Here is a 16,809-nt window from a genome sequence, read left to right as displayed (position 1 = left end):
TGCGCCAGTTTAAAGAATCATGCACAAAGAAAGTTAGTTCATACAAAGACACTAGACTACAAGGATCACGATCAAAACGAGTTTTTAGTCGGATACATTCCCTACCTTTACCTGTTTTCTAATAGATAATTAGATAGATTAAAGGGTGATGATAGAGTGCAAAAAAAATTTAAGTTAGAAAAATTATACGCATGAATTATACAATTTCTATAAAAGATTTTTCGTGAGCAATGGAAAATATTTTACGACCACGTGAATAGATTTAAAATCGAAAGTATGTTGGTCTTGATGCTATCTATACGAGATTGCATAAAGGAAAGTACGTTTGAGAATGATCAGCCATAACTTGTCAGTGAAGAAAAGTGTCGTTGAAAAATGCAATTATCACGTTTTCACTTTGGCATTTTGAGATTTGCATTTACATTTTTGTAACTTAGTAATGTTGTACTGCATTTCGCTTGTGAAAAAGCCAACAGCTCAAGCAGAAAGTGTTAGATTTGAAACATAAGGAAAAACTATTGCCAGCAAGGTTTATTAGTTTGCAATTGATTTCAGTATAAAGACATACCCAGAGTTCGTACAGAATAATAAGGCGAAAAAGTGTTATCCGAAGCGCTTACGTCATCGCTCAATGTAGTTTGAATAGTATCGAAATCCAAATTATGATTAGATAAATAATAAAGAAGACATAAACATGGAAATAAAAAATTGTAAATGAAAACATGCGCACAAACTACTCTCAGCTCGACTCTCGGAGTATCTACCGATAAGTTGCAATGCGTAATAAGTTTCGCATAATCGTACTCTGAGCGTCCAGTTCATTCATGCAGTTTGGAATTGTTCTTGCCAACGCAAATATAATTAATGTCGACGAGAAGCATTATGAACACTTTTTCCGGCTCCATTAGCAATGGTATTCCCCTACAATATTACGTGGACGAAAGATTGGCCGATTTGAAGATAAAATGTCACGTCGACTTTTGCATTAGTATCCGTGGCACTTTGCAGCTATCAGAAATATTTGGCGCGGTTATTTTATAAAGTACGATAGCTATACGTTACGCCAGGAAAACAGGCCCGCTGTGGCGAATATAGAACTTTATTGTACGCCATTCAACTCGGCTCCCTTTGTATTTCCGATTTATGTTATTCTTTCCTGCACTGATGTACGCATAGAAATACAATTTCATTGCTGTACAACTCGCCGCATGTGAATGTGTGTAAGCAGCTGCCTCATAGTCAATTCACGCACACGGAGAAATCGAGATTCTTGCATCTGCTCAGATTTGAACGTTACACGCGAATTCAACTCATTGCTCGGCGTGTCAAGGTGGAGCGAGCGAAGTGTGTGGCTCTGGCTAGCCTACAGTTAAAAAAAGCGTTCGGTGGAATTCTTATCAATCACGTATGGTTGCACTCGTAGTACGCATTAAAATCCGTGTAATTCATCGAATCCCCAGTGCCGTACCTAGAAGTACATTGATGCTCGCGAAGATACTCGCGCTCGCAAGATTTTCAAAGCTGTTTGCGTGCTGTTTTTTGCCCGTCGAGTGCACTCCTTTTTCTGTAAAAGTTTCGGCGACGCGACGCCAATCTTAAAAATACATCGATATATACCCGTCAACGCGAATAATTGCAGGTATAAAGCACTGAATACAATAAATGTTAAGTAGCAATGCAGCATACGTGGCGGATAAAGTCGTGGTAACTGAGAACAGTTGACCGCATTCCGTAATAGTTACATTGCATAATCATTAAGACATCGTCGGTTGTCATTTTTTCTCTCCTTCGAGTGTGCATTAGAAATTGCGAGAATACAATATGACGGTGAAATGTTTGGACTATTCGCGCGTACTTTCGGCAGGGCAACAATTCAAAGAGAAATGCAACGTTGGAAAATTATTTCGCGATCGTAAAAACTAGACTACTGTACTAGGCGACGATGGCGCATTGAAGATACATAATTGACATTTTTATCTGTTACTTTTGCACAAATACCTTGACCGAATTTCACGCCATTGCATAATTGAATGAACTTTATTGAAACAATTAAATAAGGAAACTGGAAACTTTCCTCGTTACGAGCTCTCGATCGACCTGAATAATTGCGAAATTATTAATTGCTTCAGAGAAAATGTCGCAGAAGATAAAGTGCTAGATAGCAAAAAGGTTTTTTCGACCGAACGAACAACGTCGTTGCCTGTCTTGATGTCTTTCACGAAAGCGGTCTTTGCTAAAAGAATTTTTAATTTATCTGCAAACTAGTCGCAGTTCAGACTCGCAGACTCATTATTCGGAAATAAAATGCAACAGCCGCTCGACAGCAGCGTGCAAGAGAGAGAAGGAATTAATAATAGTAATACTCCTAATAGTAATGATGTACACGACTAAAGTCGGCGGATGAATGAGAAATAGGAATATATACGTATCTAAAAGCCATTTACTGCGTACACGAGAGCCGAGCCGAAGAACAAACGAACGAACTGAGAAAGGAACGAGCGAGTCGGATGAGCAGTTATTTCCCCTCTCGCTCGCTCATATAGCTTTAAACGGGCTCTCTGTAATTCTAGCGTGCGTGCCTGGCTTTTAAACTTTAAAGAGCCGCAAACCGAACTCGGAGGCCTTGCAGGCATTCCACGCGGCTATTCACCGTTTCAATATTATACATTATATTAAGGCCCCCACTTCAAAGCGTATTTACCTCAGAAATTATTAGCACTCTTATATACTTGTTCGCAACACTTGGACTTTGTTTCCGGTCGTTTTTTAATTATTTCATTTTCGATCGAATGTCGGCATGAGCGGGTGGAAGTAGTGCTGCTCAACTGTGCAAGTCTCTCTCTCTTTCTCTCTCTCTCTCTCTCGTTGCGAATATCATCTCAATTGACATAAATCTAGTGAAGAATGCGAAATCAATGCTGAATCAATAATGACGCGTGGATGTTTAATTAACGAACAAAGAGAGAGAGAGAGAGAGAGAGAGAGAGAGAGAGAGTATGGGGGGGGGGGCAAGGAATGTTGAGGCGAAGGTAGCCAGTTACGGCTTCTTCTTCTCTATCTCTCTTGGAATGCAATAAGGCGAGCATGAAAAAAGAACCATGACCGAGGTAGACAGAAACGCGTCTTGCGTGAGTTGCGGAGGAGATATTGCCACCGTATAAGGCCCTACTTTTAGCGCCCTCTCGTGTTGTCCGCCGCGACCAGCAGTCTGCATTACGTGTACTCCTGTTTATACATTATTACTCATTTTGAGATTTTTTCGTTACCTCATCGAAACTTAGCTGAATAACGCGCAGGAGGAGGAAATTACCTATTTTTCCGCGTCGTTAGCTCGCGGAGTCGGTTATAGACTTGTCGAAATTCCAATGTGGAACGTGACTACTGTAACGGCATGTCTAAAAGCTATACGTACACAGTCGGTACGAGAAAAGTCAATGGGAACGATAGCCGTTATGTACTGCGCTAGTGTCACGCAACAAATATGCGAGAGAGGGGCTCAGCCGTCTGCCATACACGAGTGATCTTGGAAATGCGTCTGACATGTGAAAACTTGTTGCGCGATGATCTCAAGCCTACGTCTACGTGCTTCCAGTTTATAAAGCCTTGGCTTTAAACAATTTCATTTTCCATTTCTTCATCTAAACCTTCTCAACGGGCTTGACAGCAGCTTATATATCTACTACCGGAAATGTCAAACACGCGAATATTAAATAAACTTCAAAGTTTTCATCGTGACGGCTCGTTGACCTTGCATAAAATTATATAAGTAAAGAAAAAGAATAATTTCACGGCACACCTATAATTTAATTAAAACTGATACCAAAGCTGCAAATTTTTAGTTCGGTCGACTTCGATTGAAAATATTTCAATACCGTGAAACTTGATACAAACTACGAGAAACTTACCTCTGGTTAACAGTTTGTCAGTGTTATTTTAGTTCAGTCATTTCACATAATTGTTCAACTACATCGTTCCGGAGAGTTAGTCCAACTTTTAAATTTTTGCCGTAAAGTAATTTCAGCTAGTTTGTTATAATTATTTTAATGTTGAAATATTGAGAGGTTTTCTTTTTTTTATTTTTTGAAATGAGAGCAATTTTCAAAGTAACATTAATTTGCGCAGTTATACGCGAGACAAATGGATATAGAATTCGCTCGTCCCAGCAAATTACTTGCAGTTTCACGTATTAGTATGCTAACGAGCGAATAATAAATATCTCCAACCAACGTAGTCTCAATCAATCTAGAGTAATTTAAATGAATGAACAGACGATCGTCCGCGACGAGAATGTTAATATTCCGATAATATTAATAAAACTGTTGTTAAGTAGATTGTGAATAGACAGATGCCAGTTTAGTTGTTAGTTATTATGCACTTACTATTATTAATACTAAAAATTAAGAAAAAAACTCGACATTACCTAATAACAGAAACTTATCCTCTTGCAATAAAAAAGTTAATGAAATTCCGCTGATATTCTTGAATGACAATATTCTTTCGACGTACCAGAATTATTTTTATTTTCTTCCGTTTAGATAACTTTTGTAAAATAGAATTTTCTATAATCAGTGACATCCTTCTTCCCACAAGTTATCCGGCGGATGTTTCACACAACTTATAGTGGTGGTAGTAGTAGCAGCAAATACGTGCGAATATATCACCAACACGATTTCTCTTTCCACCAAGTGCTTAGCGCACGCGTATCTTTTTCGAGGTTATGGAACTTGATTCTTTTCTTTTTGTACAAAGACATGCCGCTGAAAAATTTTATGCACACAAATTTTGCACTTAACTGTGATTTAAACAGTACTTCTCAATTTGTTGGTCTTCGATTAAAGTGTCGTTTCGAATAGCAGAAATGGTCGAACAAAGTTCGTGAACTCGCAACGAAAAAATTGCCGAAGCACAATAGAAAAAAAAAACAATGCGAGATTAAGATGAGCGACCGGAATAAAGATAGCATGCATATTTCGTGAATGACCGGCTGGCGGATGAGGACTGAATTCACTGAATAGGCCAGCGGCTTAGCTGGTTCATTCTCCTTCTTTCCCTCTCCCTTTTTCGTGCTCTAGCTCGGTCTTTCCCCCCTCTCTGTCACATCCATTTCCTCTGTCCCTGTTTCTCTCTTCGTCTCGTTTCTGTACATATATAATGTATGGATATTTATACATAGTTATATAAATAAAATTATGCTCTCATGTGTACAAAGTATCAACAATTCAAAAATGATTTCTTAAAAAAGAAAAAAAAAACTAGTAGTAGGGGTCATTTTTAAGTTTTATCTGTTTTTATAGGTCAATTAATTGCGGTGATTATTAAAAAATTGATAATGAATTAAAATCGAAATATAAATATTCATTAAAATAAGTCTTGTCCTACCATTTTAGTTATGTTTGAGCATATACAAAAAAAATTATTTTACAAAAAAAAAAACGAACCAAGAATTGGAATATTTGAATCCCTGCAAAAATAGTTTTCTCGAGAAAGAAGAGCAGAATTGTGTTAAATAATAATATTTTTCATTAAATATCTTACGACAGACTCCAATATATCGAATTAAAGTGCGGTTAACGTTATTTGATGAATGACATATTAATACTGTAATTTATAATCAATTTGATATGCAATCGCTCTGTTGCAAATTAATATGTTGATTTAAAGTAGTTGGTTATTTAATATCTACTTGTTCACAGCCGTAGTGTTGGCTAGGAGCTATCAATGTCTAAATGTGAAATTTGCATTGAGCAATTTCTTGATAATGCATTTTTAACATAACTGTCTACTTCTCATTTTGGCTAACAGGCTTCCGTCTGCGTTGCTCGGCTGAACCGACGATTCTACGGATAAGCGGCTTGCAAATATATTATATATCAACTCCAAGAGATTAAACTTTGATCTTAAATTATCAGAGTTAAGAATAATTTGAAAGTTATCAATTAATATAAGCCACGTGTAAATTGGATCTCTAACAATATTAGCTGTTGCAAATTTCAATACTTTATTTTTATTGCAACTGTGCAAATGATTGTTAGGATTTTCGTGAAAGTTTAAATAATTTCGTTTTCTCAACTATCGGCTTCTATGTACTTTTTTAAAATTCTTCCCATTGTACATTGCATCGGTGATAATATACTTGATCACTTGTAGACGATTAATAATTCAGAAAATTTGCAACAGTTTGAATTGATCAGCTCAATAAGTAAAATTTGGAAGAGAAGTTTGTTACCCATTCAGTCAACCATTTTCAATATATATTAGCAAATGATGCAACAAATAAAGCCTTGATAGGTAACTACGGATTTAATCCTTGAATTAAACTTCGGTTACACGTTTTGCCCTCTAGAGTCTCTAAAAATAAAATGGCATTCCCCACGCTAGACATAAGAGAAGGAAATGTCTAAGAGTGCCCGGCCTCTCGAAATATCGCAGACACTTTAAAATGGCTGGACAGAGAAAATAGACCTAGTGAAATGGCTGAACTATGATGGGAAATAGAGGTCGCGAGTTTCATCGTTACATTTTAAAATGTTTATATAAATTCTCGGTTTTGCGATCCATCTATATATATGTACACAAGCGGTTCTTTAGGTGCACTGTCAGAGAGCCGTCATACCTAACGTGCTTTTCAATGAACATTGCAAAGAAATGTTGCATGGCAATTTAACGCATTGAGCTCAATACTCATGAATACGCGTTGGAGAAATAATGAAAAGAGATGAGAGCTACACGAGACATACAAAGACTTGTGCACACTCAAGCTCTTCAAGACTTGTAGAGATGTTTTTGTAAGTGGTGTAAGCGATGAACCTATCAAGCCTTGTTTACCCCGTAAGCAAAGTAAACCGAAGGCAAGCCCGTGAGACTTCCTCTTTTGTAAGTTTGAACGCGCAACCTCGTGTAGATTAAAAAAAGCTAATGTGAGCGGGCAAACAACGGAGGCCTCTCCGAGATTGTCATCACGACGAGGGATTTTCGTTCAAGTGCTTTGATCTAACTATCATTTTCCGGTTTTTCTCCTGACTCAAATACTAAGTCCTTTATTGCGTTTGCATGTCTAGGTAAAATGTGTAAGTAAAATTTCGAATCAAGAACCGAGTGTTTAATATTTTACTTTTAATTAATAATTTACGGTGCTATTATTTTAATACTTTTGAGCCTCTTTATTATCTCTTCTTAACTTATACCTTCCTCGCAATTTTTATATCACTTTATTTATGACCTGTTCAATAATTAGGCTTTCGCTAAATGCTATTGTCGTTACAATTGAGTTGAAACTTACACGGTACAGAATTGTAAATGCAAAAAAGTTGTGCTGCGTACTTTTTAGTAAAAATATACAACATCGATAAAATTAGTACACGGTTATCAATATTTAACACGCTTTACGAAATGCATTTTTTATAAAAAATCGTACAGTCATACAATGACTCTTCAGTTCGATGCATAATGTATGCATGTATTTTCGAAGTTTTAGCTTCAGCGTTCTCTTCCCAAACGTTAGAAGCTAAATTTACCTCAAATATTTTATCAAATCCTTCGTCGCAATTACGTCTCTTAACCTAAGCCAACATCTAGCGACATCATCACCAAAAAACCAAGAACAGCGCCCCAGCTGGCTAGTTTTCCATTGCCGCTGAAAAAAGAAATGTCCTCCTTGAAAGCACTATTGTAGGGAACGAAAATGGCCTCAGATACGTGTTAAGCAGTTTAGAAGCTGGCCAAGTTCTTTTAAAGAAAAGGCCTAAATCAAATCAATTCATGAATTTGATAACATCATATTTCGCAAAATTTTGATAAAATCACCACTGCAAACAATTTTACTTATTTTGGGCAATTTACAACTTTCGAGTCACAAAATAAGATATGTTTTTAATGATTATGAGAACCGAAAAATAACCGAATAAGGTTTCATTTTATATAATTTTGTTTGGTTTTTAAGCTTCAGATAAACTTTTTATAAGCAATTTGAGCACTAGTTGAATCGTAATTACCCATGTTGTTCGATTTAATTAAGTACCTTTGATGTGCTTCAGGAATGATGTCGTCAATTACTACATAAATCATAGCGCCAGCTGCAAATGCTAAGGCGTAAGGTAGTACAGGCGCGGCAAAAGTGACACAAGCAGCACCCAGTACACCGGCCAGTGGCTCAACCATTCCTGATAGCTGTCCATACCAGAAGCTTTTAAATGTACTGAAACCAACAGCCTGCAATGGTAACGACACTGCCAAACCTTCGGGAAAGTTCTGAATACCTATACCAAAAGCTAAATTTCTGAAACATAAATAATAATCATATTCAATTTTTTGCGTGCACAGCATAATTTTATAATAATCATAAAACTTAAAAATTAAAAATCAATATCGAGTTATTGATAATAACTTATATTGCCGTAATAAATCTATATGCAAAACTTGATTTCATACATATAAATTTCAATATTCAACCATGAATATATCTTCAAATAAAATGTACAGGTACTGGAATTCAAACTTTTTACTTCAGGCTTTAAAGTCAATGAAAATAAATTATTTCAAACCACAAAAATGGGGACAAGTACATTTTTCTGCTTATAATTAAATAATTTTCTTCTCTTTGCAATAGCAATCTTTGCACAATTTTTATTTGTTTTGAAGTATATAAATAGTTGAAAACGTATTTCTTTATTTTGTAGTTTACTTGGATAACTGAATATTTTTAATTAGATAGGCAACAATTTGCAATCCAAATTTTCATATACCACCTATAAGTCCATGATATTTTGAATATATTATCTTTCATTAAATCTTTTGAGTTGTCAATTTTAAAAAATGACAATAGAAAAAAGATAAAAAGTATAAGAGGGAGAGAGAGAGAGAGAGAGAGAGAGAGAGAGAGAGAGAGAGAGAGAGAGAGAGAGAGCGCGAGAGAGAGAGAGAAAGAGAGCGAGAGAGAGAAAGAGAGCAAGAGAGAGAGAAAGAGAGCGAGAGAGAGAGCGAGAGAGAGAGAGCGAGAGCGAGAGAGAGCGAGAGAGAGAGAGAAAGCAAGATGTAAGTAAGCGAGTTAGCGGAATCTGTACTAACGAAACGCCGGTCAATGTCCGCTCGTGAGAACGGAATGTAAGTTTCGTCGCGACTCTCTCTCTCTCTCTCTCTCTCTCTCTCTCTCTCTCTCTCTCTCTCTCTCTCTCTCTCTCTCTCTCTCTCTCTCTCTCTCTCTCTCTCCTTTTCTCGCTCTTTCTCTTCCTCCCTTCCATCTTTCTTATTCTTCCAACCAGCTTATTTCCTTTCTCGTGTATAAGTAGTTTTTCTCGATTGACACCATCATTTCCTTTAATCTTACGTGTTAGTATGCAACAAGATATTCAAATGGCCTTTATTTTCCTTTATAATCTATAAGGCAGAAAAATCACTTCAAAAATATAGAACTCGTGAAGTTAAACGCTTATGAATGAAAATTAAAGATCACACTAGTTCAACACACTAGACAAAGGGAAGTTATAATGATCATAGGGATACGCGCTGCGGGAGAGAAACACGCAAACATAGGGACAAGCGTTAAAAGGCAAACAAAAGGAAATAGTTAAATGGTATAATAGAAAAGATGAGTTCAATAGTTTTCATTCCTTTTGAAGCAATCCAGCAGCTTCAGCAGCGGTTCTGTTTGTCTGTATGTCTCTCTCTCTCTCTCTCTCTCTCTCTCTCTCTCTCTCTCTCTCTCTCTCTTCTCTCTCTCTCTCTCTCTCTCTCTCTCTCTCTCTCTCTCTTTCACTCTCTCTCTCTTTCTCTCTCGTTGATTGTGGAATGCGGCTGCACTGGCGAATCGAGCGGTCGAGCCAGCTCGCTCGTTGGCTCATTCGCTTATTCTCGTGGCACAGCTTGTTCCCATGCATTCCACGACTCCCTCTACTTCTGCTCTTTCTCTCAGCTTAGTGGCTCTTTCGTTCCTTCCTTCCTTTAAAATCATCTCGCGCTTCATATTTTCAGCTTCGAAATTATACGTCCATTCAACGTTATCTACAGTACTGTCAACTTTTACAAATCTTTTCTTTTTCATACTAAAATTTTAAAAAGTTTCATGCCTTCAGTCATTTCATGAAGAGCAAATGTAATTAAATGACGACTGATGGTATTGCTTCTTAAAATTACTAATTGAAAATACGCGAAGGCTTTTTTTGATAAATATCGTAATAATTTATTTCAGCTTTTTTTTTAATTTCAAAGAAAACAGAAAAGAATTTTTCAAATATTAGGATTTCCTATGATATTGTAGTCGTGCCAATAAATGAATAATTTTGGAGAAATTTATCCTGGTGCAAGATTTAAGTCTAAGAAAGATTCCACATTTTTATAATGATAAAGGAAGCTTGTTCTGGAATTTAGAACGTCCGATGCTGTATGTGCATTCCGTTTGAAGTTTTCCAAACAATTCCAAAAGATAAAAACAGAAGGAGGAAGGAAGGAAGAAGATAGACGTTAAAGAGATGAGGAAAGAGAGACAGAGAGGAAAAGAACGAGCGTAAGAAAAACTAGCTGCTAGCGTGCCAATGAGGTTTGTCTTCGAGTGATAGTCGGCAGCGCTGCACTCGTGACCACCACCATGCCGTTCATTCATACGGACCTCCTACCACGAATAGTTCTCTTTACCCAGCAGCGACCTCCACTTTACTATATATCGTGCGGATGTTAACCGGCTGGTGTAGAAGCAAAGAAAATTCTGCGAGAGTTCTCGGTTGGCCAGAATGTTTCTCGAGATTCTCACTCGCTCAATTTACCTATAAATAACATTAATCATAAGCTAACTAACCTTGCATTTTCAAAAGTTGCCGATGCGCTACTTCCTACAGCACCAAAGCCTACTCCTACAGCCAATCCTTCGGGAATATTATGTACCTGTCAAAAGTAATCAGATTGTCTTGAAATATTTAACAACAAAGAAATAAAATGTAAAATCAATAAATTGTACTAATCGATCAGCGCATTAACGTAACGAGGCTATAACAGCTTTTTATTTCTGAATAAATTGATAGGAAATTATAGAGCGAAAAAATACACTCAATCATTCAAACCTACAGTTATCGCAACAACAAGTAACAGTATCCTTTTCCACTGATTATTCTTAGCCTCACTACTAGGATCCTCGTACAAAGTGCCAACTTCGATTTGTTGATTTGTCCTAGAAGTGCCAATCGGTATTCTTCTTCGAGCATGCTGCTCATAGAATCCTGAAACAGTAGTTAACCTAATAAATTTTAATTTTCATACAAATGTTTAATGCTGAATAAAATCCGCTCTAACAGCAAGGGATACAATCATCCCGTAGATTTATTGAGGGAAATAATAACGTCAATGGAAGTAATAACGTACATGGTTGAATCAAACAGAAAAAGAGAACATGTGCATAATAACGTAACAAGAAAATTGAGAAATAATGTTAGTTGGATAAAGAGTTTGAAGAGCAATTGTGAAGTATGCATATATAATATTTTAATTAAGGGGGATACCATCTATAGTAGACGACTCGACTTGGGTGCATACTTTGGGTACTTCGGATGCATAAGAAATATAACTAAGTGGGCTGCTATCAGTGTTAAAATCTTCTGTATCACTTTTTTGTTTGCCGAGGGTATATCTTTGATGGAGTGATTTGTTGTTGTGTTGCGTACCAACGGATTGCATGGCTAAGAGCACATTCGGCGATTGTATGCCAAGGCTCGATATGATGCCAAGGCTCGATATGAGCTCGTCAGTGCCGAACACAAATGCTGCTCCCAGTAAGAAGCCAATGCTCACTGGTACGAACGCATATTCACCCTCGACTCCGTAAAATTTGCTCTCCTTAGCCATTTCGATTGCTGGGCCGAGTAAAGACCAATAGCTTGCTGCGACCATTACGCCAGCAGCAAAACCTAAGCTTCCGTCCAGCAATTTCCTCTGAAACGTTTTAAAGACCAGTTATTTTGCGAATCACCTCTTATATATTACATTTTATATTGATAAGACAATACTCTTAGGACAAAACAAATACAAAATCGAATCCGTAATTTCATCAATTACTTCGCTGACTTTGTCGTGCGCGTAGTCTAATAATACAAAAGATCGAAAATATAAAGAATTTGTTATTCATTGAGCATTCATTCTAATAATAAAATCGTTATTTCATTTATGTACGAAATAAGATTTAGAATGTGCTATCCAACAATATTGGCCACCAATAATATCGATGATAAAACAAGATATAATTTATATATGCATTGATTCTTTAGCTTTTCATGAATTGTAGGTAAATCCTGGATTAAATTTTTGCGAGATATGTATATTGAATGAACCAACTTTACGAGATTTTTTTTATAACTGTGGTCCCAATTAAGTTCATTGCACACGGATTTTATAGTAGTTTTTCTCGCATATTAATTGTTTGAATGTTTTTCAATACAGCTTTCTAATACAGTTTCCAATGGACACTCAAGGATGTAGTTTCAGATAGCTGAGCATATATACGTTTATGCAAATTCATATGCATAAACATAATGATATTCAATACTTAAAATACCAATAAATTGTTAATATTTCGTTAAATACAAAGCGAAAAATTATTTTATTTGGGTTTCACACGCTTGTTTGTTTTTGTTCGCGTTTTCAAAGTACCAATGCCAAACAACACATAAATAACAATGCTGGTAGATTTAAAAACTGTTATTTTATCGATTTACGTTGGTAATTATAAAGTATACGATATATTTTTGCTTTTAAACAAACTCGGGATCGACAGTATCTCCATCCCCTTGTCTATTTTATTAGATTATATCTATTTTATTATATCTATCGACATATTCTAAGATATAAATAATAATATTGTTTCAACAATACATTGTTTCAAGTTGATTAATTAAAAAATGTGATTAGGTTCTCAATGAATACAAAAATATACATCTTTAGCATGCTAGGTCCAATCTAAAAATTTATATGAGTATTAAGCTATATGTGCATATTTTAAGTGGTCAATTTGTTTGGTATGAGTAATGTATACAGTTAGAGAGTACGCTGCGATTAGATCAGTTCGTTTTTTGGAGACAACGAACTCGCGCACGATGATCTCAATAGATTTTCATGTTCTTACTCTATTCAAAAAATGTTATTAATTGTTATCAGAGCAGTTGCTTGAAAGATATCAACCGACTATACAAGCGATGACAACAATTACCGAGAGTTTTTGATAAAGAATGACATTTTTTATGCAACAATAAAATGTAAGTTTTTTATTCGACTTGCAAGCATCGTATTCGAGATTAAATCAGAGACAAGCGACAAAGCGTTCCTTTCTCAAAGAAAAGACGAATATGCGAGCGAACAGTTGATTAAGCAATGTGGGCGATTACCTACCTGTTTACCGCGAATAACAACGACGAGAGCGGCGCCAGCAGCAGTGAGTGCCCATGTAAGCAGGGTGCCTAAGAGAGCCTGTGTCACCGGTGAATATTCTCGCAACATCCTTGTGGTGGAGCTGCGTTTCTTCGAAGCAGGTACGTCGGATTGTTGTCGCCGCAACTGCTTTGTAATAATGCTACCAAGTGCTCTTGATCTACCTTATCTCTTGGCGACCCCACCACCTTATACAACAACGTATCCGTCTGCTGAGCATTCGCAATTTCATCTATAAGACTCGAAAACTTTTTATTCTTCCTCTTTGCGATCGTCAATATTTTTAATTTATCTTCTGCAGCACTTTTTAAAGCATAACGGTCCTTTCCTTTTTTTCTCGACTTTATCTTCTCACTTTAGACATTTCCGCGTGTGCGTTTCAAGGTTTTTTAACTTTTTGCTCTCACTTTCATTGACATATTTAATTTGTAGCTGCACATTTTCCAATTGCCAACTTATAATATCGACTGATATTTACTGACCTTCCTAGATTTAAAAAAACCAGTCGATTATTTTGTATATCTGGATATTTTCAATTATATTTTACGCACACACAAGTTACTAAATTATTAAATGTATAATGTGATAGTCAACATATTATCTTATCGTTTAGATCTATTTCCGTCGAATTCATTCAACGCACGCTACTTAGTGAATGAAAATAAAAATGAAATATGTAATTGATTTTCTTAATTTTTTCAATTTTTTATTTTACGATCAAGAAACTAAAGTGTAAATCAGCTAATTTTTAATAGAAAATTTAAAGGGGTTTATTAAACTTATTGCACCGAATGATGTTACAATGTCAGCGCATTAGAAATATTACTGCATCGCTTACAAGACCTATGACTTCTATACTTTTCCAGAAAGTGCGGACGATACACATACTGTATAAATACTAGGATGATCCCCAATGAATAAGAACAAAATATCGACCTAAACAATGTGTTCGGATATAGAGCGCAGTATACGTCAAAGATCATGTTTGAATTTAAGTGACAAACAAATTTTTAAGCCGTTATGTTGTTGTGTATTCTTATTACATGTCATGAATTCAGTGAACCAATATAAAAAGACATGGTTTCAGTCACGATTATTTTAACTTCTATTTATATAGTCATAAGAGTGTACTTACGAACAATCGAATTCAAACTATAGTGTAGTTGACGTGAGTACGTGGAATATGCCTATGAATAATTTCTATTCTGCATCAAATATTAACAAATAACGTTTATTATACAAACGTTTTACATTGTACATAATACACTTTTATTTATAGCTTGACTCTGTAATTAACCTCTGAATAATAAGCTACTACGTAAAAGTTACTAGAAATTTTGTTGAGGTTTCTTCAGAAATTCAAAAAAACGTAAAATAATAAAAAACACGCTGCGGTTAAGTAGAACTGCAACTAGATTGTATGCAGCCATCACTAACAGAGTAGACCTAAATAAGACACAGAGCGCAAGCGCGTTAATCAACATGGCGTCTGCATCGAAAGCATGCAACGCAATCAAATCCACAATATAATATCATTAATGTAATATATACGTGTGAAAATTCAATAAAACTTTCTAATTATATTGAATTTTTAATAGAAATGCAAACTACTAATTAGTCTTGTCTATTAAAGCCGTATAAAAACTTGCACACCAGATTAAAAATTTTTTCATTGAAAACAGTCTGCTATCTGTAAACGTGTATGAATGTATATACATTGTTAAAACCACTATATCCATTAGACGTTTCGGCTAACTGTTAATTGACGTAAGTAATCTCTATATATTCTGTTGTAACTATTTACTGCTTATAGAGTTTTCATTTTTCTCAGTGAATGGGGTATCTTTTTTTACGTTAAAAATATTACACAAACACTTTAGCAAGTATATTGAAACTAAGCGTTGATTGCAGATAAAAGGAATCAATATTTTTTAATTAGTTAATCTCTAGTCTTGTAATGCAATCTCTAGAAAAAAGTTTGAAATGTAATAGTTCACTGTTTGAAATCACCAATGTACTCTTGTATACATTTTTAACCTTCTGTCTTTTCCAGCATAGCCTTTTTAAAAGCATACTTTAAGTTATTGGGTATCAACATCATTTATTAAAACGCAGTTTTTTTTTATTTGATCATTAATTAATGTTCTATAACCTTGACAAGAAATTAATATTGTTTTTCTTCAATTATTGAACCAGTGTCATAAGAAAACAAATAATGGATGATGATACTATAGCATTTGGAGAAGAAAATGAAGGGAAAAATCAATTTATGTAAGAAATATTCTTTGAATACATAGTTTTGTAAAAGTAATCAATGACCACATTTTATATAATGATAACATTACAGGCACCCATATGTTACTTTATTCCATCTGGCTTTTCGAGTATCAGCCATAGTTGTTTATATGTTTTGTGGAATTTTTACCAGTGGTTTCATAGTAAGCTTTGTAATTGTAGTTCTTCTTTTGTCTATGGATTTTTGGACTGTCAAGAATGTAACTGGAAGATTAATGGTTGGACTTAGATGGTGGAATTATGTAGATGATAATGGAATTAGCCATTGGGTGTTTGAATCAAGAAAGGTTTATTCAATTTTTTTAATTTTGTTATATTGTTTGAAGAAGTAGTTTCTATAAAAGTTTAAAATAAGCTACAAAATACTTTTTTTTTAATAATACTTTGCATTTAATTGTAACTAATAGTTGGTTAATTTAAAGTCATAATCTAGTAAATACCCTTTTTTTCAGGGTGCTCATCAGAATCGAATAAACCCTTCAGAGGCAAGAATATTTTGGTTAGCACTGATTTTATCACCTCTGCTGTGGTGTATATTCTTTTTGATTGCTCTATTTGGATTGAATCCAAAGTGGCTACTTCTTGCTTTGATTGCCATAATTTTGAATGGATCTAATCTTTATGGATACGTAAAGTGTAAAACAGGAGGAGATAAAAATATTTCTTCAGCCACATCAGAATTTTTCAAGAAGCAAGTACTGCAAAATGTAAGATATGTTTTATACAAAATATACCCATGCATCAATGTTATAGGTGTTACAAATTAACTTATAATATATTAAACTTTTCTACAGATGGCTTCAATGATGACTAAAAATTCAAATTCACCTTCTAGAAATTTTAGTGATACTTCAAATGTTATATAAAAAATATAAATTACGATTTAAAAAGAATGTGATGTGCATCTAGTTATTTACTTATTTATATAAATGTAAATTAAATTAAATTAAACATTCATATACAATTTTTCATAAAGTAACGTTTTTAAATAATTTTTGCATTTGTATTTTTTATTTTCGTCCTCATAATTATCCAAATCAAGTATAATATTCTATAGTTTATTCAAAATTACATTTTAAAAGCAAATATTTTTAATGGGTACATTGCTTATTT

The 16,809-nt window shown here is 34.9% G+C and overlaps 2 protein-coding genes across 6 annotated transcripts; one reads left to right on the top strand and one right to left on the bottom strand.

Moving 5' to 3' along the window:
- Positions 1-7,164: 7,164 nt before the first annotated feature.
- Positions 7,165-14,812, bottom strand: LOC131672484 (zinc transporter ZIP11). Of its 3 annotated transcripts, none has more exons than XM_058949734.1 (7): positions 14,537-14,812; positions 13,363-13,887; positions 11,646-11,913; positions 11,053-11,204; positions 10,787-10,872; positions 8,018-8,275; positions 7,165-7,633 (listed from the first exon to the last, which is right to left on the bottom strand). In XM_058949734.1, the coding sequence occupies exons 2-7, from the start codon at positions 13,468-13,470 to the stop codon at positions 7,555-7,557; spliced, it is 951 nt and encodes a 316-aa protein (XP_058805717.1). In that variant the 5' UTR covers positions 13,471-13,887; positions 14,537-14,812; the 3' UTR covers positions 7,165-7,554. The 3 variants fall into 3 exon arrangements, with proteins under 3 accessions (XP_058805717.1, XP_058805715.1, XP_058805716.1); XM_058949732.1 differs by having other exon boundaries at positions 11,484-11,913; positions 14,537-14,810; XM_058949733.1 differs by having other exon boundaries at positions 11,484-11,913; positions 13,363-13,883; positions 14,537-14,810.
- Positions 14,813-14,896: 84 nt separating this feature from the next.
- Positions 14,897-16,688, top strand: LOC131672485 (uncharacterized Golgi apparatus membrane protein-like protein CG5021). 3 transcript variants are annotated; one of them, XM_058949737.1, is made up of 5 exons: positions 14,897-15,168; positions 15,598-15,672; positions 15,749-15,983; positions 16,161-16,403; positions 16,491-16,688. In XM_058949737.1, exons 2-5 carry the CDS (start codon positions 15,617-15,619, stop codon positions 16,560-16,562), a joined length of 606 nt encoding a protein of 201 aa, XP_058805720.1. In that variant the 5' UTR covers positions 14,897-15,168; positions 15,598-15,616; the 3' UTR covers positions 16,563-16,688. The 3 variants fall into 3 exon arrangements, with proteins under 3 accessions (XP_058805720.1, XP_058805718.1, XP_058805719.1); XM_058949735.1 differs by having other exon boundaries at positions 14,901-15,168; positions 16,149-16,403; XM_058949736.1 differs by lacking the exon at positions 14,897-15,168 and adding an exon at positions 15,471-15,489 and having other exon boundaries at positions 16,149-16,403.
- Positions 16,689-16,809: the final 121 nt, after the last annotated feature.

This window comes from Phymastichus coffea, unplaced genomic scaffold, assembly GCF_024137745.1.
Source record: "Phymastichus coffea isolate CEN01 unplaced genomic scaffold, Cenicafe_Pcof_1.1 PCOF00152, whole genome shotgun sequence".
NCBI lineage: Eukaryota > Metazoa > Arthropoda > Insecta > Hymenoptera > Eulophidae > Phymastichus > Phymastichus coffea.
This window is presented reverse-complemented; position numbering and strand designations above follow the sequence as displayed.